At 45.5% G+C, this 24,225-nt stretch overlaps 1 protein-coding gene across 4 annotated transcripts in view; it reads left to right on the top strand.

The window, feature by feature from the left end:
- The window catches only part of LOC110505600 (protein unc-79 homolog), a 51,792-nt gene that overhangs the window by 22,160 nt on the left and 5,407 nt on the right, over positions 1–24,225 (top strand). For 3 of the 4 annotated variants that reach the window (XM_036962371.1, XM_036962368.1, XM_036962369.1), the window contains exons 18-42: positions 1,296–1,511; positions 1,825–2,052; positions 2,176–2,326; positions 2,633–2,712; positions 2,871–3,019; positions 3,254–3,411; positions 6,657–6,838; positions 7,227–7,428; positions 7,651–7,830; positions 8,323–8,391; positions 8,927–9,216; positions 9,485–9,667; positions 9,873–10,035; positions 14,907–15,056; positions 15,203–16,720; positions 17,468–17,569; positions 20,306–20,422; positions 20,532–20,634; positions 20,752–20,892; positions 21,023–21,061; positions 21,240–21,352; positions 21,450–21,535; positions 22,329–22,502; positions 22,605–22,673; positions 23,671–23,781. In XM_036962371.1, coding sequence (XP_036818266.1) covers positions 1,296–1,511; positions 1,825–2,052; positions 2,176–2,326; positions 2,633–2,712; positions 2,871–3,019; positions 3,254–3,411; positions 6,657–6,838; positions 7,227–7,428; positions 7,651–7,830; positions 8,323–8,391; positions 8,927–9,216; positions 9,485–9,667; positions 9,873–10,035; positions 14,907–15,056; positions 15,203–16,720; positions 17,468–17,569; positions 20,306–20,422; positions 20,532–20,634; positions 20,752–20,892; positions 21,023–21,061; positions 21,240–21,352; positions 21,450–21,535; positions 22,329–22,502; positions 22,605–22,673; positions 23,671–23,781 — 4,974 coding nt within the window. The remainder of the gene's footprint in view (positions 1–1,295; positions 1,512–1,824; positions 2,053–2,175; positions 2,327–2,632; positions 2,713–2,870; positions 3,020–3,253; positions 3,412–6,656; positions 6,839–7,226; positions 7,429–7,650; positions 7,831–8,322; positions 8,392–8,926; positions 9,217–9,484; positions 9,668–9,872; positions 10,036–14,906; positions 15,057–15,202; positions 16,721–17,467; positions 17,570–20,305; positions 20,423–20,531; positions 20,635–20,751; positions 20,893–21,022; positions 21,062–21,239; positions 21,353–21,449; positions 21,536–22,328; positions 22,503–22,604; positions 22,674–23,670; positions 23,782–24,225) is intronic. The other variant, XM_036962370.1, reaches the window with a different exon arrangement.

Here is a 24,225-nt window from a genome sequence, read left to right as displayed (position 1 = left end):
AAAGTCATGTTCTCAGAACATCAACAAAAAAAAAACACAATACTTCAGCATAACATTTCCTACAGGTTTCCTCATGGTACTATTTAAAGTCATGTTCTCAGAACATCAACAAAAAAAAAACACAATACTTCAGCATAACATTTCCTACAGGTTTCCTCATGGTACTATTTAAAGTCATGTTCTCAGAACATCAACAAAAAAAAAAAAAACACAAGAAAACCTTAGTCACGTTCAAAGAACATTTTAATAATGTTATTTAAAAACACACATTCCATTCTCAGCATCAGCAAAACTCTATCTCTCTATCCTCTATCTTGTTAAGTGTGTTCAGGTGTGTAGGCCGCACCCAATAATTGGCCACACGTGATCTTAATGAGTGCTTGTTTCCTTTGACATGGGGTCTGTTTGAATAGACTGAAATGAACAGCTTTGTATGAGTAAAAAAAATCATGTCTACATTCCATGGATAGATCCATGGATCCATGTCTATCCATGGATAGAGAACAGAAGATCATAGGTTTCAATCTCCCTGACGCCGTGCAACAACAAAAAATAAATGTGTGAGCATGATTAATGACTAAGCAAATCAATGTCCATGTGTACTATTTGTGATTGGAGTTCAAAACAGTTAACCTAAGCAAGCAGTGTTATTAATAGTCATATTGAATTATGTTCTCAGAACGTTATTTAATTACCTTAAAATAACCTATCAAACCTCCCAGGAAAACTTTCAGGGAACCGCAGTTAAACATTCTCAGAACCTCTCTGCAATCTAAAAATGTACCTCCCAGAACAGGCAACATTTTCACTTCTGTTCTACCAGTCAGGGAACAGTCAGGGAACTTCCAGTCAGGGAACTTCCAGTCAGGGAACTTGCCTTCGTTCCCAGAACCAATGGGAAACCAAAAAAGTATGTTCCTACAACTTCCAAGGAACCAAATATGCTAGCTGGATACCCTCTACTGTCAACCATCCACAGGCATATGTGTTGCCCTGGTAACTGCTGAAGTCTAAATATAGTTCTATTTAAGGGGCTTAATTGAGCTCTGCCATCATTCAGATTTATTTGTGAAAGTTAAACCCTTTGGCTCATCTATCCACAGCATATTTCTACACCTGAATACACCTTGATAACTTGGAGGGTAGATCTCATGACAGCACAATTATGGAACACGATGATACCTGTGTGTGTGTGTGTGTGTGTGTGTGTGTGTGTGTGTGTGTGTGTGTGTGTGTGTGTGTGTGTGTGTGTGTGTGTGTGTGTGTGTGTGTGTGTGTGTGTGTTATGTCCCTAGGAAAGCGTGGTTTCAGATCCAGGCCATCTTGGGCCGCACAACACTGTGAGCCCGTTCCCCAGTCCGTTCCGGAGCCCATTCCGGAGCCCCCTGCACTGCAGCCCCTTTAAGAACCTGGGCCATGCTACGGGACACTGTGCCCTGGACCTGGACTGTGATGACGATGACATGAACCTGGGCTGTTTCATTCTCATGTTCGACCTCATCCTCAAACAGGTGGCAAGCCTATACACTGCAGACATGGGTTCAATTATAGAGTACTGTTACATTTTACAATACCTCATTGAATACCTCAGAGCCACCAAGCTGAGTTCTGTCCCACTTTCTATTTCTGTGGGTTCTCCTGTTCAACAATGTTGTAGTGGTTCCTTACTTCTAATAATAATTTAATCCATTTGTAAAGCGCTTTCCATTATACAGAATAATCTCAAAGTGCATAATCTAAAAAATAAAAAGCAAATAGAAAAAAATGGACACAACTAGACAGGGCAACTGACACAATAAACCCAGCTACAATGTTCTTGTTCAGATGGAGCTCCAGGATGACGGTGTGATGCTCGGTCTGGAAAGCAGCCTGGGGAAGGACATTGTGGGCATCATCAACAACGTCTTCCAGGCCCCGTGGGGGGGCTCCCACACCTGTCAGAAGGATGAGAAGGCTCTGGAGTGCAGCCTGTGCCAGTCCAGCATTTTGTGCTACCAGCTAGGCTGTGAGCTCCTGGAGAGACTCACCCCCAGGGAGGAGATACGTCTGGTGGTAAGACACACAAGCAAACTCCTGTAAAAACAGCATGTCCTGAATCGGTCCATTTGTTTTTCAATGGTTTGTAATTCTTACTGTATTTGGTTGTCAGTAGACATTATTGTGTCTTGACTATAGGAGTCAACAGACATCTTGGAGGACACATTGCTGTTGCCTCAAGTGTTTGGGCCTGAACAACGGACAAAGCAAGGGGCAGAGGAAGCGGACAACCCTGCCAGCACACACACTGACAACCCTACAATTCAAAGTTACTCTCCTGACAACCCACGTATGTATCCATGGCGAAATAAAGCTTGGGTTGGAAGGGTTTTGGATTGAGTACAGAATATCTCAGTGTACTGATACAGATCTGATGAAACACAAGCAGAACAATTCTCAGTTGTGTAGGTGTAAATACCTCAGCATTACCAAAATCTAATCCCAAATGTATTTTATGACATGAAGAAAAAAATATGAGATGAACACTTCTCTGTAACAGTTCAGAGGCTGCGTACAACATGAAAAGGAAATACTGCATAGTTTCTCCTCTGCTGGGGAATTCTCTCTTTTTACAGCAAAGATTTCTCTCTTACAGCAATGAAGAATAATGCTGATAAGAAGTTTTCCTACCAGCAGCTCCCTGTGTCTCTCAAGCTAATATACACTATTCTGCAGGTACCTGCCAGTCCACCCTTATCCAGTGTTAAGTCATCTTGTCAAGATATAACTTGTCTATAGAATATAATAGATGCCTAATCAAAGACAATAATCCTGTATCCTCATTAGAAACGATTGAGTGAGCAAAGGAAATGTACCTTTTGTTCCCTTTGTAGGAAATGTCTAAGTTTGAGGAGCCTGATATCCTGTTCAACATGCTGAACTGTCTGAATATCCTGTGTCTCCACGGAGAGTGTCTGTACCTGGCCCGTAAGGACTACCCCCATTTCTTGGCCCACATCCAGGAGAAGATGCTCATTCCCAGGTCAGCAAAGTCACCATCACCGCATGGTGCCCCTCCTGCAGTTTCACACGTAGCTTGTTTGTTTACAGAAATCTCTACTAGTACTTTCTTTAAACATGCCTTGAGCCATGAGATGTAGCTACATGCAGAAACTGAAATCGTTGATCACGATCTTGATGTCAGTTGAACTTGATCATCAAATACGTGAAGAGCAGCCAGGTATGCGTGTGTGTCTAATGTGATAGTGTGTTCCAGCCTGTGGACCATGCTGAAGTCCGAGTTCTGCCAGCTGGCCTCCTTGGCCGTGCCCCAGCTCCTGCATGCCCTCTCCCTCTCCCACGGAGCAGACATCTTTTGGAACCTGGTGGACAGCAACTTTAACAGCAAGGACTGGAAGATACGCTTCGAAGCAGGTGAATTATATATGAGCCTTCACCTCACGTATGTGTGTGTGTGTGTGTGTGTGTGTGTGTGTGTGTGTGTGGGGGGGGGGTACTGTATGTGATGATATGAATAGATACAAATATCTATCTTTGGATTCATTTTTTGCTGTTTTATTGTTGACAATGTCACAGAGCACCAATCAAGGGAAAGGAAAGGGAAAGGAAAGGGAAAGGGAAAGGGAAAGGAAAGGGAAAGGGAAAGGGAAAGGAATGGAATGGAAAGGGAAAGGGAAGGGAAAGGGAAAGGAAAGGGAAAGGGAAAGGAAAGGGAAAGGAAAGGGAAAGGGAAAGGGAAAGGGAAAGGGAAGGGAAAGGGAAAGGGAAGGGAATGGAATGGAAAGGGAAAGGGAAGGGAAAGGGAAAGGGAAAGGGAAAGGGAAAGGAAAGGGAAAGGGAAAAGGGAAGGGAAAGGGAAAGGGAGGGGAAGGGAAATGGAAAGGGAAGGGAAGGGAAGGGAAGGGAAAGGGAAAGGAAAGGGAAAGGAAAAGGGAAGGGAAAGGGAAAGGGAAGGGAAGGGAAGGGAAGGGAATGGAAAGGAAAGGGAAAGGGAAAGGAAAGGGAAAGGGAAAGGAAAGGGAAAGGGAAAGGGAAAGGGAAGGGAAAGGGAAAGGGAAAGGGAAAGGGAAGGGAATGGAATGGAAAGGGAAAGGGAAGGGAAAGGGAAAGGGAAAGGGAAAGGGAAGGAAAGGGAAAGGGAAAGGGAAAAGGGAAGGGGAAGGGAAAGGGAAAGGGAAGGGAAGGGAAGGGAAATGGAAAGGGAAGGGAAGGGAAGGGAAGGGAAAGGGAAAGGAAAGGGAAAGGAAAAGGGAAGGGAAAGGGAAAGGGAAAGGGAAGGGAAGGGAAGGGAAGGGAAAGGGAAGGGAAAGGGAAAGGGAAAGGGAAAGGAAAGGGAAAGGAAAGGGAAAGGGAAAGGGAAAGGGAAAGGAAAGGGAAAGGGAAAGGGAAGGGAAAGGGAAAGGGAAAGGGAAAGGGAAAGGGAAAGGAATGGGAAAGGGAAAGGGAAAGGGAAAGGGAAAGGAAAGGGAAGGGAAGGGAAAGGAAAGGGAAAGGGAAAGGGAAAGGGGAAGGGAAAGGAAGGGAAGGGAAGGGAGGGAAAGGGAAAGGGAAGGGAGGGGAAGGGAAGGGAAGGGAAAGGGAAGGGAGGGGAAGGGAAGGGAAGGGAAGGGAAGGGAAGGGAAGGGAAAGGGAAAGGGAAAGGAAAGGGAAAGGGAAAGGGAAAGGGGAAGGGAAAGGAAGGGAAGGGAAGGGAGGGAAAGGGAAAGGGAAGGGAGGGGAAGGGAAGGGAAGGGAAGGGAAGAGAAGGGAAGGGAAAGGGAAAGGGAAAGGAAAGGGAATGAAAGGAAAGGAAAGGGAAAGGAAAGGGAAAGGGAAGGGAAAGGAAAGGGAAGGGAAGTGAAAGGGAAAGGAAAGGGAAGGGAAGTGAAAGGGAAAGGAAAGGGAAAGGGAAAGGAAAGTGAAAGGGAAAGGAAAGGGAAAGGAAGGGAAGGGAAAGGGAAAGGGAAGGAAAGGGAAAGGGAAAGGAAAGGAAATGAAAAGGGAAAGGGAAAGGAAAGGGAAAGGGAAAGAAAAGGGAAAGGAAAGGAAAGGGAAAGGGAAAGGGAAAGGAAAGGGAAAGGGAAAGGGAAAGGAAAGGGAAAGGAAAGGGAAGGGAAAGGGAAAGGGAAAGGGAAAGGAAAGGGAAAGGAAATGGAAAGGAAAGGGAAAGGGAAAGGGAAAGGAAAGGGAAGGGAAAGGAAAAGGAAAGGGAAAGGAAAGGAAAGGGAATTGGAAGGGAAGGGAAGGGAAGGGAAGGGAAAGGGAAGGAAAGGGAAAGGGAAAGGAAAGGAAAGGGAAAGGGAAAGGGAAAGGGAAGGGAAGGGAAAGGGAAGGAAAGGGAAAGGGAAATGAAATGAAAGTGAAAGGGAAAGGGAAAGGGAAAGGGAAAGAAAAGGGAAAGGAAAGGAAAGGGAAAGGGAAAGGAAAGGGAAAGGGAAAGGGAAAGGGAAAGGGAAAGAAAAGGGAAAGGAAAGGAAAGGGAAAGGGAAAGGGAAAGGAAAGGGAAAGGAAAGGGAAAGGGAAAGGAAAGGGAAAGGGAAAGGGAAAGGGAAAGGGAAAGAAAAGGGAAAGGAAAGGAAAGGGAAAGGGAAAGGGAAAGGGAAAGGAAAGGGAAAGGAAAGGGAAGGGAAAGGGAAAGGGAAAGGGAAAGGGAAAGGAAAGGGAAAGGAAAGGGAAAGGGAAAGGGAAAGGAAAGGGAAAGGGAAAGGAAAGGGAAAGGGAAAGGGAAAGGGAGATGAAAGGGAAAGGGAAAGGAAAGGGAAAGGTAAAGGGAAAGGGAAAGGGAGAGGAAAGGGAAAGGGAAAGGGAAAGGAAAGGGAAAGGTAAGAGAAAGGGAAGGGAAGGGAAAGGGAAAGGGAAAGGGAAAGGAAAGGAAATTAAAGGGAAAGGGAAAGGAAAGGGAAAGGGAAAGGGAAAGGGAAAGGAAAGGGAAAGGGAAAGGAAAGGGAAAGGGAAAGGGAAAGGGAAAGGGAAAGGAAAGGGAAAGGAAAGGAAAGGGAAAGGGAAGGGAAAGGGAAAGGGAAAGGGAAAGGAAAGGGAAAAGGAAAGGGAAAGGGAAAGGGAAAGGAAAGGGAAAGGGGGATATCTAGTCAGTTGTACAACTGAATGCATTCAACTGAAATGTGTCTTCCGCATTTAACCAAACCCCACTAAATCAGATTAGAATATAATATAATAATATCAGTCTGTTAAATTCACATGAAGTCATTTAACAGACTCTGACTTCAAACAGCATAGAAAGCAGATGTTTATTGCATATTGCTTGCAAAGTAACATTGCAAAATAACATGAACAATTGCTAAGGGAAATGATGTGTCATGACTACAGGTTGTGTACACACGTGAACCGTAGGATGATGATCATGAATTTTAATGATCTAATTATGGCCTCATATTAGCTATTCTGAAACATGGTAATTTACCTGTTTGTGTGAATCAACCCAAAAAGATACCAGTTGGGTGCCAAAGCATCACTATGGCCCACAGGCAATCTGGCTACAATAATACTATCTCCACTCCCTCTACCGCCACACTGCCATCTAGTGACACTGTACATTACCCATCAGTGTTAGAGTGATGCTGCTTTTAACATTATCCTTTGCAGTGTCCTATCAAACTAAATGTGACATGGCGCTGAGATGTTGTCTTGTGCCCTGTCTGTGTTGTCATGGGAACTCCCAGTGGAGAAGGTGGCGGTGCTCTGTCGGTTCCTAGACATTGGTTCTTTGACGAAGAACCACCTGCTGAAGTACTCCCTGGCCCACGCCTTCTGCAGCTTCCTGGCCTCTGTGGAGGATGTCAACCCGGCTGTGGCCACACGCGCCAGGCTGCTGCTGGACACCATCAAGAGCCCAGCACTACAGGTGATTAACATATATCTATCTAGGCCAAGATAAATACTATTAAACTGCCATACAACCACTTTTCATGTGACAATTGATAACGTGTATGGAGTCTTTCTTATCCTGGAGGACAAATTGCTTCGCAGCAAGTCAGCAAACAATTTTTTATTGATGAATAACAAAAAAACATGTAAGTGCAGTGCTAACACTTGTGTATGTCTGTGTCTGTGTGTTTGTGTGTCTGTTTCTGTATATCTGTGTGTTTGTGTGTCTGTGTCTGTGTGTTTGTGTGTCTGTGTCTGTGTGTTTGTATGTCTGTGTCTGTGTGTTTGTATGTCTGTGTCTGTGTGTTTGTGTGTCTGTGTCTGTGTGTTTGTATGTCTGTGTCTGTGTGTTTGTGTGTCTGCAGGGTTTGTGTCTGTGCCTGGACTTCCAGTTCGACACGGTGGTGAGGGACCGGCCCATCATCCTCAGCAAGCTGCTGATGCTGCACCACCTGAAGCAGGAAGTCCCTGCCCTCAGCTGGGAGTTCTTTGTCAACCGCTTCGAGACGCTCTCCCTGGAGGCCCAGCTCCACCTGGACTGCAACAAGGAGTTCCCTTTCCCCACTAGTATGCCCAGCTGGGGGATTTGATCCGTTACATTGTCTGCAGAATAGAATTTTCACTATGACTTATGTTCAATACAACAAACCAAGCATGTAGGGAAACATAAACCTGTGAAATCAGAACATTACAGTTCATGTTCGTGTGGTGGAGGTGTGTTAAGTGTTATGAGACATCGGCACGTTGATGTATGTTATTTATCTTTCCTTCCTTGCCTCTCCTTGTCAGCCATCACAGCTGTGCGTACCAACGTGGCCAACCTTAGTGATGCAGCGATGTGGAAAATCAGACGGGCGCGCTTTGCCAGGAACCGTCAGAAGAGTGTGCGTTCCCTCCGTGACAGCATCAAGGGCCCGTCCACAACCAAGCGAGCCTTCTCCCTCCCAGAGACTCTGTGTAACCGACTACGTGAGTGTCCATCGGTTGGTTAGTCTACTAGTCCGTAGGTCTCAGCTTTTGTCTGTCCCATGCTTCTACTGTTCCTCTCGTCATCAATTCACCTCTCTGTTCTGTTAGTATACCTACAAAATCTTTATTCCTGTTTGTTTCACTCAATTGCATATTTTCTCAGTGATTTGTTATCTTGCTGGAGGTAAGAGGTTTGTCTTCTCTGTGATTTCCTCATTGACCCTGCACAGGATGCGGTCTGAGTTTCTGGGAGAGGGGGTTTACTGTTGGCTTTAGACTGTGTGGTTGTTGAGCTTGAGTAAGCAAGTGGAGGTGAAATGATTAATAGAATAACTCGGAAAAGTCTCAGCATCCAAATACATATTAGGATCACTTTATGTGAATGGTGTGAGACATTGGGATGTATAGGGTTATCTGGAAGCTCAGACTTGTGTCCTGTGCTACCTCCCAAGAACATTCTCCTAAATTGCATTCTTCATGTGTGGTTTTTAGCTTTAAGGCTTACGAGGCAAGAGCACTCTGCCCCGACTCTGGGAGATATGATAGAGAAAGTCCTGCCAGGTAAATAACAATCCAAATCTAAATATAGAAACAGATCAACATTCCCTTAAGCATAATCGCATCATATGACTAACTTATGGCTACTGATAAAGTTGATGGGCATCAGGAAACTTGATGAAAAAGCAATGTTTGCTCTTCACTGACATTCATTGCTTTTCATCCAAAATTCATAGATACCCACTGGGCATACACTGGTTGAATCAACGTTGTTCCCACGCCATTTCTATGAAATTAGGTTGAACCAATGTGGAGTAGACGTTGAACTGACATCTGTGCCCAGTGGGTTGTCCGTTACTCTTGCTATCTTGATAGCTTGTCACATTTTCTGTTTGCATTTGACATATTCCATGACAATGTTAAAGTGACGTCCATATAGGTAATCACCCGGCCAAATGTAGACCAAGTTAGATGACTGTCGTACCCTCCCCCGAGCTTTGTTCCCCTGCTTCACTGCCCCTCTCCTCTCCATCCGCTCCCATGTCGGCAGCACACTTCCTCCTGCCTTTTAACCCTGATGCTTTGGCCCCTCTCCAAGGCCACAGCCCCTCAATGGAGGATGACTCGGTCATCAGGGACCTGCTCCCAGAGGATGCTGGGATAGATCACCAGACGGTGCACCAGCTCATCATGGTACTCATGAAGTTCATGGCCAAAGACAAGAGCAGTGCTGAGGCAGACATCGGCAGTGCCAAGGCCTTCAACTCGGTGAAGCGCCACCTGTATGTGCTGCTGGGCTATGACCAGCAGGAGGGTTGCTTCATGATCGCACCCCAGAAGATGAGGACCTCCACCTGCTTCAATGCTTTCATCGCTGGCATCGCACAGGTTAGAGGATATCATTAACCCTATAAATGACTCTGTGTTAATGCTGTACTAGTTCTAACATTTGTTTTAAAGACAATCCTTGAGTAAATCTAGAGTTTAACCCCGAGAGAAATCCTGCTTCAGTTGGGAGTACATGAAAGATGGGAGTTTTTCAGATTGTTTCCCAATGTAAAGTTTTAAGTATTGTGTTGCTGCTGCTGAATGATGTGAATTATGACAATCTGTCAAGCATCAAGAAGAACCTGGTGTGATGTGATATCTCCTCCAGGTGATGGACTACAACATTGGGCTGGGGAAGCAGCTGCTCCCCCTGGTGGTCCAGGTGTTGAAGTACTGCACCTGCCCCCAGCTCAGACACTACTTCCAGCAGCCGCCGCGTTGCTCTCTCTGGGCCCTGCAGCCACACATCAGACAGATGTGGCTCAAAGCCCTGCTGGTCATCCTCTACAAGGTACACACCACCCACAGTTGGAATATAATGAAATCTTATTCACTATGTGAATGTGTTTACATTGTAAACTTTATAGATGCAGTGTGTCTATGATTGATTACCAGTAATTGTGAAAATGTAATATTGAGGACAGCTAATCTATATATATTAAGTTGCTTTGTACTCTCTTACCCTTCACTTCTATCAATCCTGTGTGTGGTCTCAGTACCCCTACAGGGATATGGATGTGAGTAAAGGGGTTCTGCACCTGATCCACATCACCATCAACACCCTGAATGCCCAGTACCACAGCTGTAGACCCCATGCCACTGCTGGACCCCTCTATAGTGACAACTCCAACATCAGCCGCTACAACGAGAAAGAGAAAGGTGGGGACAACAGCGATTATCACATGCCTGGATTGTAAATATAGGCTTTTATTTTAAATGATCAGGAATAAGAATGGAGAGTTTTGGACATACATTACATTTACATTACATTTGAGTAATTTAGCAGACGTTCTTATCCAGAGCTACTTGCAGTTAGTGTATTTATCATAAGATAGCTCGGGGATACAACCACATATCACAGTCATAGTAAGTACATTTTCCTCAATAAAGTGAGGAGTGGATGCGAGGGTGGTGCTGTGGGATTATTTAAGATACTCTTTGAAGAGGTAGGGTTACAAATGTTTTCGGAAATATGGGCAAGGTCTCTGCTATCCTAGCTTCAGGGGGAAAGCTGGTACCACCATTGGGGTGCCACGACAAAGAGCTTGGACTAGGCTGAGTGGAAGCTGCCCTCCTGTAGGGGTGGGAGGGCCAAGAGACCAGAGTTAGCAGAACGGAGTGCTCGGATTGGGGTGTAGGATTTCAGCATTTAACCTTTATTTAACTAGGCAAGTCAGTTAAGAACAAATTCTTATTTACAATGACGGCCTACCCCAGCCAAACCCTAACCCGGACGACGCTGGGCCAATTGTGCGCTGCCCTATGGGACTCCCAATCATGGCCGGTTGTGATACAGCCTGGAATCAAACCAGGGTCTGTAGTGACACCTCTAACATTGAGATGCAGTGCCTGAGATGCAGTCCACTCGGGAGCTCTGAAGGTAGTGAGGGGCAGTTCCTCTTGTTGCATCGTAGGCAATACCAGGGTCTTGTAGTGGATGCGAGCTTTGACTGGAAGCCAGTGGAGTGTGCAGAGGAGCGGGGTGACATGGGAGAACTTGGGAAGGTTGAAATCCGCTGCTGCATTCTGCAAAAGTTGCAGGGGTTTGATGGCACAAACGGGGAGCCCAGCCAACAGCGAGTTGCAGTAGTCCAGACGGGAGATGACAAGTGCCTGGATTAGGACCTGCGCCTCTTCCTGTGTGAGGTAGGGTCGTATTCTTTGGACGTTGTAGAGCATGAAGGAGGACACGACAGCGCCGAGTAACTTGGTGTATAGAGAGTAGTGAGAGTACAGTGCCTTGCGAAAGTATTCGGCCCCCTTGAACTTTGCGACCTTTTGCCACATTTCAGGCTTCAAACATAAATATATAAAACTGTATTTTTTTGTGAAGAATCAACAACAAGTGGGACACAATCATGAAGTGGAACAACATTTATTGGATATTTCAAACTTTTTTAACAAATCAAAAACTGAAAAATTGGGCGTGCAAAATTATTCAGCCCCTTTACTTTCAGTGCAGCAAACTCTCTCCAGAAGTTCAGTGAGGATCTCTGAATGATCCAATGCTGACCTAAATGACTAATGATGATAAATACAATCCACCTGTGTGTAATCAAGTCTCCGTATAAATGCACCTGCACTGTGATAGTCTCAGAGGTCCGTTAAAAGCGCAGAGAGCATCACGAAGAACAAGGAACACACCAGACAGGTCCGAGATATTGTTGTGAAGAAGTTTAAAGCCGGAGATGGATACAAAAAGATTTCCCAAGCTTTATACATCCCAAGGAGCACTGTGCAAGCGATAATATTGAAATGGAAGGAGTATCAGACCACTGCAAATCTACCAAGACCTGGCCGTCCCTCTAAACTTTCAGCTCATACAAGGAGAAGACTGATCAGAGATGCAGCCAAGAGGCCCATGATCACTCTGGATGAACTGCAGAGATCTACAGCTGAGGTGGGAGACTCTGTCCATAGGACAACAATCAGTCGTATATTGCACAAATCTGGCCTTTATGGAAGAGTGGCAAGAAGAAAGCCCTTTCTTAAAGATATCCATAAAAAGTGTTGTTTAAAGTTTGCCACAAGCCACCTGAGAGACACACCAAACATGTGGAAGAAGGTGCTCTGGTCAGATGAAACCAAAATTGAACTTTTTGGCAACAATGCAAAACGTTATGTTTGGCGTAAAAGCAACACAGCTGAACACACCATCCCCACTGTCAAACATGGTGGTGGCAGCATCATGGTTTGGGCCTGTCTTTCTTCAGCAGGGACAGGGAAGATGGTTAAAATTGATGGGAAGATGGATGGAGCCAAATACAGGACCATTCTGGAAGAAAACCTGATGGAGTCTGCAAAAGACCTGAGACTGGGACGGAGATTTGTCTTCCAACAAGACAATGATCCAAAACATAAAGCAAAATCTACAATGGAATGGTTCAAAAATAAACATATCCAGGTGTTAGAATGGCCAAGTCAAAGTCCAGACCTGAATCCAATCGAGAATCTGTGGAAAGAACTGAAAACTGCTGTTCACAAATGCTCTCCATCCAACCTCACTGATCTCGAGCTGTTTTGCAAGGAGGAATGGGAAAAAATTTCAGTCTCTCTATGTGCAAAACTGATAGAGACATACCCCAAGCGACTTACAGCTGTAATCGCAGCAAAAGGTGGCGCTACAAAGTATTAACTTAAGGGGGCTGAATAATTTTGCAAGCCCAATTATTCAGTTTTTGATTTGTTAAAAAAGTTTGAAATATCCAATAAATGTCGTTCCACTTCATGATTGTGTCCCACTTGTTGTTGATTCTTCACAAAAAAATACAGTTTTATATCTTTATGTTTGAAGCATGAAATGTGGCAAAAGGTTGCAAAGTTCAAGGGGGCCGAATACTTTCGCAAGGCACTGTATGTGGTGCATCAGTAGTGAGAGTACATGGTGCAGACACAGATCCTCTCTACGTCACCTGGTAGGAGCGGCCTGCCAGGTAGGGGACAATCCAAGAGTGTGCAGCGCCTGAGACGCCCAGCCCTGAGAGGGTGGAGAGGAGGATCTAATGGTTCAGTGTCGAAGACAGCAGATAGATCTAGAAGGATGAGAACAGAGGAGAGAGAGTCAGATTTGGCAGTGTGGAGAGCCTCCGTGACACAGAGAAAAGCAGTTTCGGTTGAGGGACCCGTCTTGAAACCTGACTAGTTAGGATCAAGAAGATCGCTCTGGGAGAGATAGCGAGAGAGATGGTCAGAGACGGAACGCTCAAGTGTTTTGGAAAGAAAAGAAAGAAGGGATACCGGTCTGTAGTTTTTGACGTCAGAGAAGTCGAGTCGGGATGTTTTGAAGTCAGAGGGGATTCAGCCAGTGGTCAGGGATGAGTTGAGGGAAGTGAGGAATGGAAAAAGGTCTCCAGAGATGGTCTGGAGAAGGGAGAAGGGAGGAGGGGATGGAGTCGAGCGAGCAGGTTGTCGGGCGGCCGGACTTCATTAGTCGCAGGATTTCATCTGGAGAGAGATGGGAGAAAGAGATTAAGGCGTAGGGTACTTCTGTGCGAGTGGGACCAGAGGACTCAATAGGCTGAGTGTATGAGGAGTGGTTGACAAAGTGGTTGACAAAGTTGTCTGCAGAGAGGGAGGAGGAGGCGGTGGAGGATTAGGGAGGGAGGAGAAGGTGGAAAAGGGTTTCCAAGGTTAGAGGCAGAAGCTCAAAATTTAGAGTGATAGAAAGTGGCTTTAGCAGCGGATACAGAGGAAGTGAAGGTAGAGAGGAGGGAGTGAAAGGATGATAGATCCTCCGGAAGTTTAGTTTTCTAAAATTTTCGCTCAGCTGCACGCAGAGTAGGGTCCAAGAGGCAGAATCAGGAGACAGGAATGAGAAGGATTTAGCAGAAGGGAGATATGATAGAATAGAAGAGGAGAAAGTAGTGGGAGAGAGAGAGCGAAGATTGCGACAGCTCATGACCATCTGGGTAGGGGCTAAGTGACTAGGGTTGGAGGAAAGGGAGACAGAAAAGAAAACAAAGTAGTGATCAGAGACCTGGAGGAGGGTTGCAGTGAGATTAGTATGCCGAACAGCCTCTAGTAAAGATGAGGTCAAGCATATTGTCTGCCTTGTGAGTGGGAGGGCACTGGGAAAGATGAGGTCAAGCATATTGCCTGTCTTGTGAGTGGGAGGGGACTGGGAAAGATGAGGTCAAGCATATTGTCTGCTTTGTGAGTGGGAGGGCACTGGGAAAGATGAGGTCAAGCATATTGTCTGCCTTGTGAGTGGGAGGGCACTGGGAAAGATGAGGTCAAGCATATTATCTGTCTTGTGAGTGGGAGGGCACTGGGAAAGATGAGGTCAAGCATATTGTCTGCCTTGTGAGTGGGAGGGGACTGGGAAAGATGAGGTCAAGCATATTGTTTGCCTTGTGAGTGGGAGGGCACTGAGGCAAGGAGGGGAAAGAGAGAGTTGGAAAGAAATGAATTGAAGGCAGATGTCAGGAGGTTGAAGTCGTCAAGTACGAAGAGCAGTGAGCCATCATCAGGAAATGAGCTTATCAAGGTTTCAAGCTCATTGAGGAACTCTCTAAGGACACCTGGTAGGCGGTAGATGACAACAATGTTAAGCTTGAGTGGACTTCAAATGAGGAGATGGACAGGTGAGGGAGGGAGAAAAAATCTAATCTCCACATAGGAGATTTCTACCACGATGACCAGATGCTCTTGGACTATGAGAGAAATTAAGAGAGAGCAGCTGGAGTAGCAGTGTACTCTTGGGTGATCCAGGTCTCCGTCAAAGCCCAAAAATACAGGGATCTTAATTTGACTTATATTGTTGCAGCAAAATAATCATTCAGCAACAGGATTTGAAAAGGATTAGTCCATAATGTTGCTTGATCGGTGGTTAGGTTATTAGCTGGCCAAAAAATAGTCTGCATGAAAAGGCAATACTGTTAATATAACTTGTGTGTTAATGTGGGTTTTCAGTGAATTTATGTAAATCACAAAGCTCATCCGCATTTCCTGCAGTGCAAGAAAATAGTTAGCAACAAAAGACTGATGAAATTAAGATCCTACATCTGTAATGTGTATGATGTTTTTTTCAGAGGAGGACAGTGTGTTTGATGAGTCTGACGTTCATGACACACCAACTGGAGCAGGCAACAAGGAGTCTCAGACCTTCTTTGCCCGTCTGAAAAGAATCGGTGGCAGCAAGTCTGTCAAGTACCAGCCGGTAGAGCTGAATGCACAGAAAAGTATGAAAATCGTCTCAAAGGATGACCTATTTTATCCAGCAATTACATTCATTGAACTTAAATGCTTCGCTGACATGAACTGAGCATTCACAGATTTTCCCAATCAGATATGATCTATCTTTTGATCCTCTCTTTGTCTGCGTCAGGTGAAATTGAGCTGTCTGAGTACCGCGAGGCCAGTGCAGTGCAGGACAACATCTTGCACTGTGTGAGGGAGGAGAGCACCAGGAAGAAGCGTCTGCAGGCCATGCACAAGCAGAAGTCCCTGGACATTTCCAACACTGACTCCATCCTCTACAACCTGGACGAGCACCGACGCAAGTCCTGCATAGACCGCTGTGACCTGCAGCATGGTCTCCCCGGGCCCCCCTCCTCCACCACCTCCCACCCCAGGCGGACAGGGGGCCATGGGAAGGGCTCGTCAGACGGCTCCTCAGGCCGAGCAGAGGGCAGTGACCACCAGGACCGTTCAGGAACCCGGGGGGGGCACTCAGACTGCTCCAGGCCTGTCATCCCAGAGGTGCGCCTCAGCTGCATGGAGACGTTTGAGGACAAGGCCGACTTGGACTCCCCTCTTACAGGCGGCTCTTCTGCAGAGAAGGAGGACCAGGACCTCATTGACCTCTCCTCCGACTGCACTTCAATCCCAGAGAAGCACTCCATCCTCTCCATGTCCGACAGCGACTCCCTGGTGTTTGAGCCCCTACCACCACTGAGGATCGTGGAGAGTGACGAGGAGTTTGACCTGAACATGGTGATGGGCCCCAGGCTGAATGGGAGTGCCAGGCCCCCTGCTTCCCCTGCCAGGTCCCCTGCCTCCCCTGCCAGGCCCCCTGCCTCCCCTGCCAGGCCCCCTGCCTCCCCTGCCAGGTCTGCTGCCCCCCCCACCAAGCCCGTTGCCTCCCCTGCCAGGCCCCCTGCCTCCCCGGCCAGTTCTGCTGCCCCCCCTGCCAAGCCCGTTGCCTCCCCTGCCAGGCCCCCTGCCTCCCCGGCCAGGTCTGCTGCCCCCCCTGCCAAGCCCGTTGCCTCCCCTGCCAGGCCCACTGCCTCCCCTGCCAGCAGAAGCACCGTGTGCCTGTCCCCCATGGTGCAGGTGAGCATGGAGGACTGTTCTAAGGAGAAGAGGACCACAGACTCCCCATCAAAAGAAAGCCCCCAACAGCCTCTACAGAGGCCACGCTATGCAACCCCCACCACCTCCCTGGAGCTGCCTGACCGGTCAGAGCACCCTGGCCTGGAGAGCCCCATGACTCTCAGCTTACAACAGAAGAGGGACCTGCTGAGGAAGACCCCTGCTGTCCCTGACACCTCCCTGGATGACTTTGTGCATCCTGAGGACTTGAAGGCAGGGGTGGGTCTGGGGACCAGTCCCTCTGGCAGGATGATCTTCCTGGACATCCCTGAGGACACAGTTGAACCCCTCACCTCTCTGGAGGGGAACAACAATGACGAAGAGGAATATTATGAAGAAGATGATGAGGACCTTGATGACAGTGACTTTAAACCTGATGATGATGATGAGAACGGCGAGGCAGAGTTTAAGATCCAGATAGTTCCCCGGCAACGCAAGCAGAGGAAGATAGCTGTGAGCGCCATCCAGAGAGAGTACCTAGACATCTCCTTCAACACCCTGGACAAGCTGGGTGAGCAGCCCACTGACACAGGTAAGAGAGACCAGGGTCCGGGGAGACAGGAGCCTAAGTCCAGAGAGAGGGGTCCCTCTGCATGGACTTACAGCTGCTGTATCCTTTTTCTGTGCCCCTGAGATAAGTATGCTGACTTCATGCACAATGTGCCTTTGGATGTATGTGTGTTTCAGTGATGACATCTCTAAGGTTTGAGGGGGATTATGAGATATGATTGATAAAATACGTTTTCTACTAAAGTGTCTGCTTAGAATTGCAGAACCACATGAACAAAATATAAATTGTCTAGTTGCATATCCATGCTACCTCAAATCTTTAGTCAACTGGTCACCATTGCTGTTTCCTGTCCTGTGGCTTTGTCTCTCCCTTTTCCCATTCCAACCCATGGTAAACTTCTGAAAAGCCTACTGTAAAAGAAAGTCTGAGAAACCGAGTAAATATCAGTACAGCGCCTTCAAATTACTGCAACACACTTTCCATAAATAGCTGTCCATATAAGAACTAGTAATAGCCTAAATGAGAAATTATTTTTTTACTAAATAGTACATCAATAAACCACATCTTCATTTCCGATTGCTCTCTTTCACTAGGACTCAATGTATACTTGCAGTTAATTACTTGTAGCTCAACACTACATTTGTATTGGCGTTGGGTGTCTGCAGCATCCCATGCGCTAACCAGTTGTCTACATGTGAGGTAAGGAGGAGGCTGAGATGCTGAAGCAGCCACTATTCCGCACCATCACTCACCCACATTGCCTTGCAGATCACAAAGTTCTGTCTACCCTGGAAAAGCCACGGGAATCCGCCTCAGCCCCCACCCTTGAAGCTGCTATCCCAGAAACAAGCAACCGCTCTTCAGTATCAAGTAGGATCCAAATACTTCCACATTGTCATGTGTTTAAATCACCCCAAAAAACAGGTGTGGTCATTACACCAGGAACTTTACACTGTTCAGACATTTGGCCTTGACTTTTAAAGGTGTAAAATACTTTTTTTTAGTAGTGTTTTTCTCTGCCTTTTGTTTATTAAGACAACAGTGCAGTTTTTTCATGGTTATTTTCTTTTTCTGATCAATAGATCAGGATTCTACCAATCTGACTATATATAAATGAATGAATATACGCAACTAAGCCATTAAATCATTTCATTTTTATATTTACCTCTGTGAGTGTCTTCTACCCCCCATTTTCCTGACAGTTGCTTTAAAGGGCAATTCCACCACTTTTCAACCGCATATTCATCATCTCCTGCACCAAACCAGAGTCTACATTATGTGACCGACCGGTTCGATTTGGTCTTATGTTGCAAAATTTGAAATTGTGTTTTTTTTTTTTACATTAGATAAAAGTAAAGACTCAGAGCTAGAAAATGGTATACCATACACTGCAGTTGAGGAACAATGGGAAAGTAATTCTGCTCTGAAAGTTGATAAACTTGTTACCCCACTTTTGAGAAAATGTTCCTTGAATGTTTTGGTACCTTCTTTGTCTACACCCATTCAGCATCGTTCACAGCTTTAGCCCCACCCATCTCTTTAATGATTCACATGTGAGGCTATGTGTTAAACAACCAAAGATTTCAAGACTAAAGGCTAGTTTATACTACGGGTGTGTTAAAAATTGGCAGTCCGTAAATTCAGAGTGTTCCGCTCTCGGAGCATTCAGATTACAGACAGGACACTCTGGACAAAAAGTAGGGTTGATCCAAGCGTTCTGACCTAACAACAGCAGTCAAGCACCAAAGCTAACTGGCTGACTTTGACTAGCTACTTCCAGACACCAATGAGAGAACAGCTCACTCTGACCATTTTACTCGCCCTTGCAGAGCTAGTTACGCTGTTTTTATGTTATCCAGAGCGTTGGTGACTGCAACTGTGCTGCTGGCTACAATTTAATTACATTTTTTTGCCAACGTTTACTCACACCGGCCATATTCAACGGATGTTGAGCGTTCATAAATGTGTCAGTTATTCTGTGCTTTGGCACACTCAGACGAAAGTACTCTGAAATTGGAATAGGTTGCCAGGGCGAATTTATCAGCTGCCAGCGACAGATGTCGCAGTGACATCATAAACATTTTATTGAAATAGGTATTTGCATAGTGGAGTCTTTTGTTTAGACATGTAGCTAGCTAACTAAACAATGAACCATAATCCCAACTCATAACGTTACTACCCTACAGTACACTTTAACTTGAAATGAAAATGACTTTCTGACAAAATTAGAAACATGTAATATCTGAAACTGTAGCTAGCTGGACTCTCTTACCCGTATATATGGATGGAAGCTTCTCCCTCTCTGTCATGGATGCCATGGTTGCCCTTAGTTTGAAGATGTAATCCAGAGACAGGTGTTTTATACAACAGCCTTCTGTGTGTTCTTTTTTCGACTCCTTCTGCATATTTACAATCAAACGCTCTAATTCCACTGATTTCAAAACTCGGTCCTCCAGAAATTGGAGAGCACTTATGCAGTTCTACTACGTGATATCTTTAAAAAAAAGCTGCGTTAGAAAGGATTACCTACACATACTGACCAGCTCATATTATAGACATGTAGTGTGCTACATGCAGACCAATCCAAACTCATCTCTCAGCATGTCCAGCCCTTCATTATCTCAGCCAATCAGTGTTGAGCTACAAAGTTGCTGACATGTTTTATTTACATTTTTTCACCCCAATTGGTAGTAGTTACAGTCTTGTCTCATCGCTGCAACTCCCGTACGGACTCAGGAGAGGCCAAGGTCGAGAGCCATGCATCCTCCGTAACACAAGTCAACCAAGCCACTCTGCCCATCCAACCCAGAAGCCTGCCGCACCAATGTGTCGGAGGAAACACTGTGCACCTGGTGACCGTGTGAGTGCGCACTGCGCCCGGCCCGCGAGTCACTAGTGCGCGATGAGACAAGGATATCCCTGTCGGCCAAACCCTCCCCTAACCAATTGTGTGCTGCCCCATGGGACTCCCGGTCGCGGCCGGCTGCGACAGAGCCTGGACTCGAACCCAGAATCTCTAGTGGCACAGCTTGCACTGCGATGCAATGCCTTAGACCACTGTGCCACTCGGGAGGCTGCTGACTTTTTCCATGGCTAAACCAACTAGGCTTGTAATTTAACAATTTTATTTGTATTTACAGATGGCATACACGTTTGTTATTAAGGCATATGACAGGTCACATGTTCCAGAAGGCATTTCTGTCCCAAAAACGTTTATGTTCAAATGGTGCTCCAGTGATGTAGTAACATGCGACACACGCCTAGTTTCCTGAAAAGAGTCACATGTGAAACAGCATATTTCTATGATCAGTGGTTAAACATATAAGAAGAAAGATCCTAAAAAATGATTCTCTGTGACATCACAGGGTAGAATTAAAAGTAAAAAACAGGGACTTTCAAAACCTGCAATGAGTTTCTAGCACAAGGTAGAAATGCATCGTTGTCACAAATGTTGGCACTGGCATTGTGCTGGAGATAATGAAAATGAGGTTGAAAAGTGATGGAGTTGCCCTTTAAGTAAACCAGACATTGAAATTAAAATAGTGGCGATAGAGGGAAAGTACCAGGCAGCTCAGTCCTTTGGGTGTGTGTTTGTCGCACCCCCAGCTCAGTACCGTCAGGCAAAGCGAGGGTCGTTGGGAGCTCTAACCATGAGCCAGCTGATGAAGAGACAGCTGGAGCACCAGTCCAGTGCCCCTCACAACATCAGCACCTGGGAGACAGGTTAGTCACTGCTAACTATCTCTGGTCCACCTCTCCAGAGGGAAAAACATCTAAACCGATTTTTAATGATTGGGTTTGACTGTGCTGATTTTAGTGTTTCTCTCTACAGGCCCCACCAAGACCAGCCTCCTATCTGCCCCCAGTACAGTCAGCATGTTTGTGCCTGCCCCTGAGGAGTTCATTGATGACCAGCCCACCACCATGACTGACAGGTGAGAGAACCAGCCGCCAACCACCAACACTGACTGGTGTGCCATTCAGGATCGCAGACACTGTGTACATGAATGGTTATTCAGTGTTATTAATGATAATACTGTGTGGTCACTCAGGTGTCGTGACTGTGGTGCGGTGCTAGAGGAGTATGATGAGGAGACCCTGGGCCTGGCAGTGGTGGTGCTCTCCATGTTCATCCACCTCAGCCCTGACCAGGCCGCTCCACTGCTGCTGGACATCATGCAGTCTGTGGGCAGGTCTGGCAACTACAGCAGCTCCTGTACCAACCCTATTATACTTCGACATACACAAACCTGATTGTTCAGTAACATTTTTGCACACTCTCTGTCATGTCTCCGATGTTAAATTCAGATTTGTGTCTTTCAGGCTGGCGTCTAGTGCTAATTTCTCTGGGCAAGCTGAGAGGTATGACACATCACAACCAGACATACCTAGTATATTATTATATTGTGTGTGCTAAACTCGGGTGTAATGTGGATGCTGATGATTTGTTGACGCTGGCTGTATTCTTGTACACAAATGAGAATATATGCCAACATGAGGTGCAGACGTTCTATGTGTGTTGATGTCTCTGTTGGTGTAGCATGCTGATCCCTGGCAATGCAGCAGGTGTGGCTAAGCAGTTCCTCCGCTGTGTGTTCCATCAGCTGGCCCCCAATGGCATCCTGCCCCAGCTCTTCCAGAGCAACATTAAAGGTCTACTCATACACACCACAACATGTCTGCTGTTAGGAGCAGCTCTCTGAGGGATATGGTTGGATCCTTACCATCATTCTTTTCTGTGCATTTTCAGATGGAGGTTTTCTGAGAACATTGGCCTTTTCCCTGATTGATTTTAATGAACTGAGTTCTGTGGCTGCACTGAACCAGCTACTGGAGGTGGGACGTTTTCCTGCTTAGTGTAATGCTTAAAGCTCAGCACTTGGCTGAAGGTTCTATGCGGTGTGTGTTTGTGTATGGGCTTTTTATTTTTTACTTTCATTTTATTTAGTCAATATTTTCTTACCTCTATTTTCTTAATTAAAACTGAATTGTTGGATACGGACTTGTAAGTAAGCATTTCAAGGTCTACACCTGTTGTTTTCGGCAAATGTGACAAATAAAATTTGATTTGATTCAATCGCTAACACAGAAGATCAGCGTTACAACGCGATTGACATTAAAGGCATTTTTTTTTTCGCATTCATAGTAAATGCTGCATATGTCGGCTCTTTCGGAAATTACCTTTAAATTTCAATCGCGCAACAACGCACATCTTCCAGAGTTTGAATTGAATCGAGCCCTCTGTCTTGAGTCTCAAGAAAAATCTTCACTTTCATCATGTATCCAGCAGGAGGAGCTCTTGTATAAATTGACAAGACTAACACTGCTGTTTGGATAGCGTGATACTAAAGCAGATAATGAGTACTGCTGAAGAGCATGCCTCTGCATGGTTATTCCCAATATTTACTCTGCACTATTAACTTGGTTTGTTTTATTTAGCAATCTTACACTGTTAAAATGTTAAAGCAATAGCACTTATGATAGTCTATCTCAGTTCACTCCTTTGGCTCATAACAATCAATAGTCCAAACCACGTTTAGAATATATTTTTAAACAAAATTGTTACTGCTGGTAAGGGCTCTATGGCAATAAATTGTAACCCTGTTATCATTTATGCCACTGTCCTCAGGGTCTGAACAACAAGAAGAGTCTACCAGCAGGGGGCACCATGCTGCACTGCCTGGAGAACATCGCCACCTTCATGGAGTCCCTGCCCATGGACTCCCCCAGCAATTTGTGGACCACCATCTGCAATCAGTTCCAGACCTTCCTCACTAAACTACCCTCTGTGCTGCCTCTGAAGGTACTGGACCTCGCTCTGCATATAGGCTGCATTGATTGTTTTTTTAACTGTGATCAATATAGAGCTATGGCCTTATGAAGAATGTGATGACGTCTCTCTCAGTGTCCCCTGGACTCCAGTTTGAGGATCATCATTTGCCTGTTGAAGATCCCCACCACAAGTGCAACCCGGGTGAGTCTGTCTGTGTTTGCTTGATATACATTAGGACTACTAACCAAATGGTGAGGTCAGTCTTCATTTGAGTGTCATAAGTAACCCTATCCCAGGCCCTGAGCAGGTTATGATTGGTTACATTCTGACTCTTTACATATGATGACTTAGACCTGATAACATTCAGTTATGTCAGATCAGAGGAAGGCCCGGAAAATTGCCAAAAGACTCCAGGTGCCCAAGCCATAGACTGACTGTTCACTCTGCTACCGTCTGGCAAACGTTACCTGTTACCATTGGCTCTCGGACCAACAGGCTCCGAAACACCTTCTACCACCAAACCATAAGAGTGCGAAATAGTTAACTAATGGCTACCCAGACTATCTTGAACTGACTCAATGAACACTCACAAGACTATATATACACACCATACACACACACTAGACTGACACACTAAACCCACACACATTCACAACATTACGCACACACGCACACGCACACGCACACACACACACACACACACACACACACATAACACAAACACACATGCGGATACCGACACAACACACACACCTCTGTTCTTTATTTGACTATTATTATTATGATCTATCCTGATGCCTAGTCACTTTACCCTGCATTCATGTACACATAGTATCTACCTCATATCCTTCCACATTGATCCTGTATATACTGTAGTTCCATTGAGCATTTTATTATTCGTGTTATTATTTTTATTTTTATTATGATCATTTTTTAACTCTGCATCATTGGGAAGGGCTCGTCAGCAACAATCACATGGTTAAGTCTACAACAAATAACCTTTTGATTTGATTTGAGGTCTTGTTCAGTGGTCAGTGAACAGCTCACTCACATTGACTGTCCTTTGCATGACTGAACCCAGAAGTCTTAATCATTTAGAATAAGCAGAAAAAACAACAAAACCACTGGTGTGGTAAGATCCCCTCACCCACCCACCAGGCATTGACCCTTAACTCCCTCTCTTCCTCTTCTTCCTCAGAGCTTACTGGAGCCCTTCTCCAAACTGCTGAGCTTTGTCATCCAGTATGGAGTGTTCAGCCTCTCTTACCTGGTGGAGCTGTGTGGCCTCTGCTACAAAGCCTTCAATAAGGTAAGATATTTACATGTTGGCTTACATTTGATATTAGTATATTTGTTTATTATGTACAAATGTAGGATCTCAATTTGATCACATTTGTTGCTTTATTTTACCTTTTTCCATTTTAACTGAGAGCTGCACTATCTTCCTCTATGGGCCCCTCGACCTCTCCTTTGTCCTTGCTCTCTTACTTGGTCTATTTTTACAATAAGCAACTCAGAAGTGACCTCTTTTATGCATGAATAAGGACTGATTGCTGATTGAACAATTGTGCAAAGATTTTTTGGACACGTGCAGAAGAGGTTCACATTCATGGGAGTAATTTGTATCAGCTCTGACCAAATGTTCAAATTTTGTCTGACATGATTTACTCAACTAACTTGCGCATTTTGTAGAAAGTTGTGTTTACTGTTTTGTAAAAATGTGCTTAGCATTTGCATTGTGTTTGAAAGCAAT

This window comes from Oncorhynchus mykiss, chromosome 25 (genome assembly GCF_013265735.2).
Source record: "Oncorhynchus mykiss isolate Arlee chromosome 25, USDA_OmykA_1.1, whole genome shotgun sequence".
NCBI lineage: Eukaryota > Metazoa > Chordata > Actinopteri > Salmoniformes > Salmonidae > Oncorhynchus > Oncorhynchus mykiss.
The sequence above is the reverse complement of the archived record's forward strand: the minus strand, read 5'-3'. Positions and strand labels throughout refer to the sequence as shown.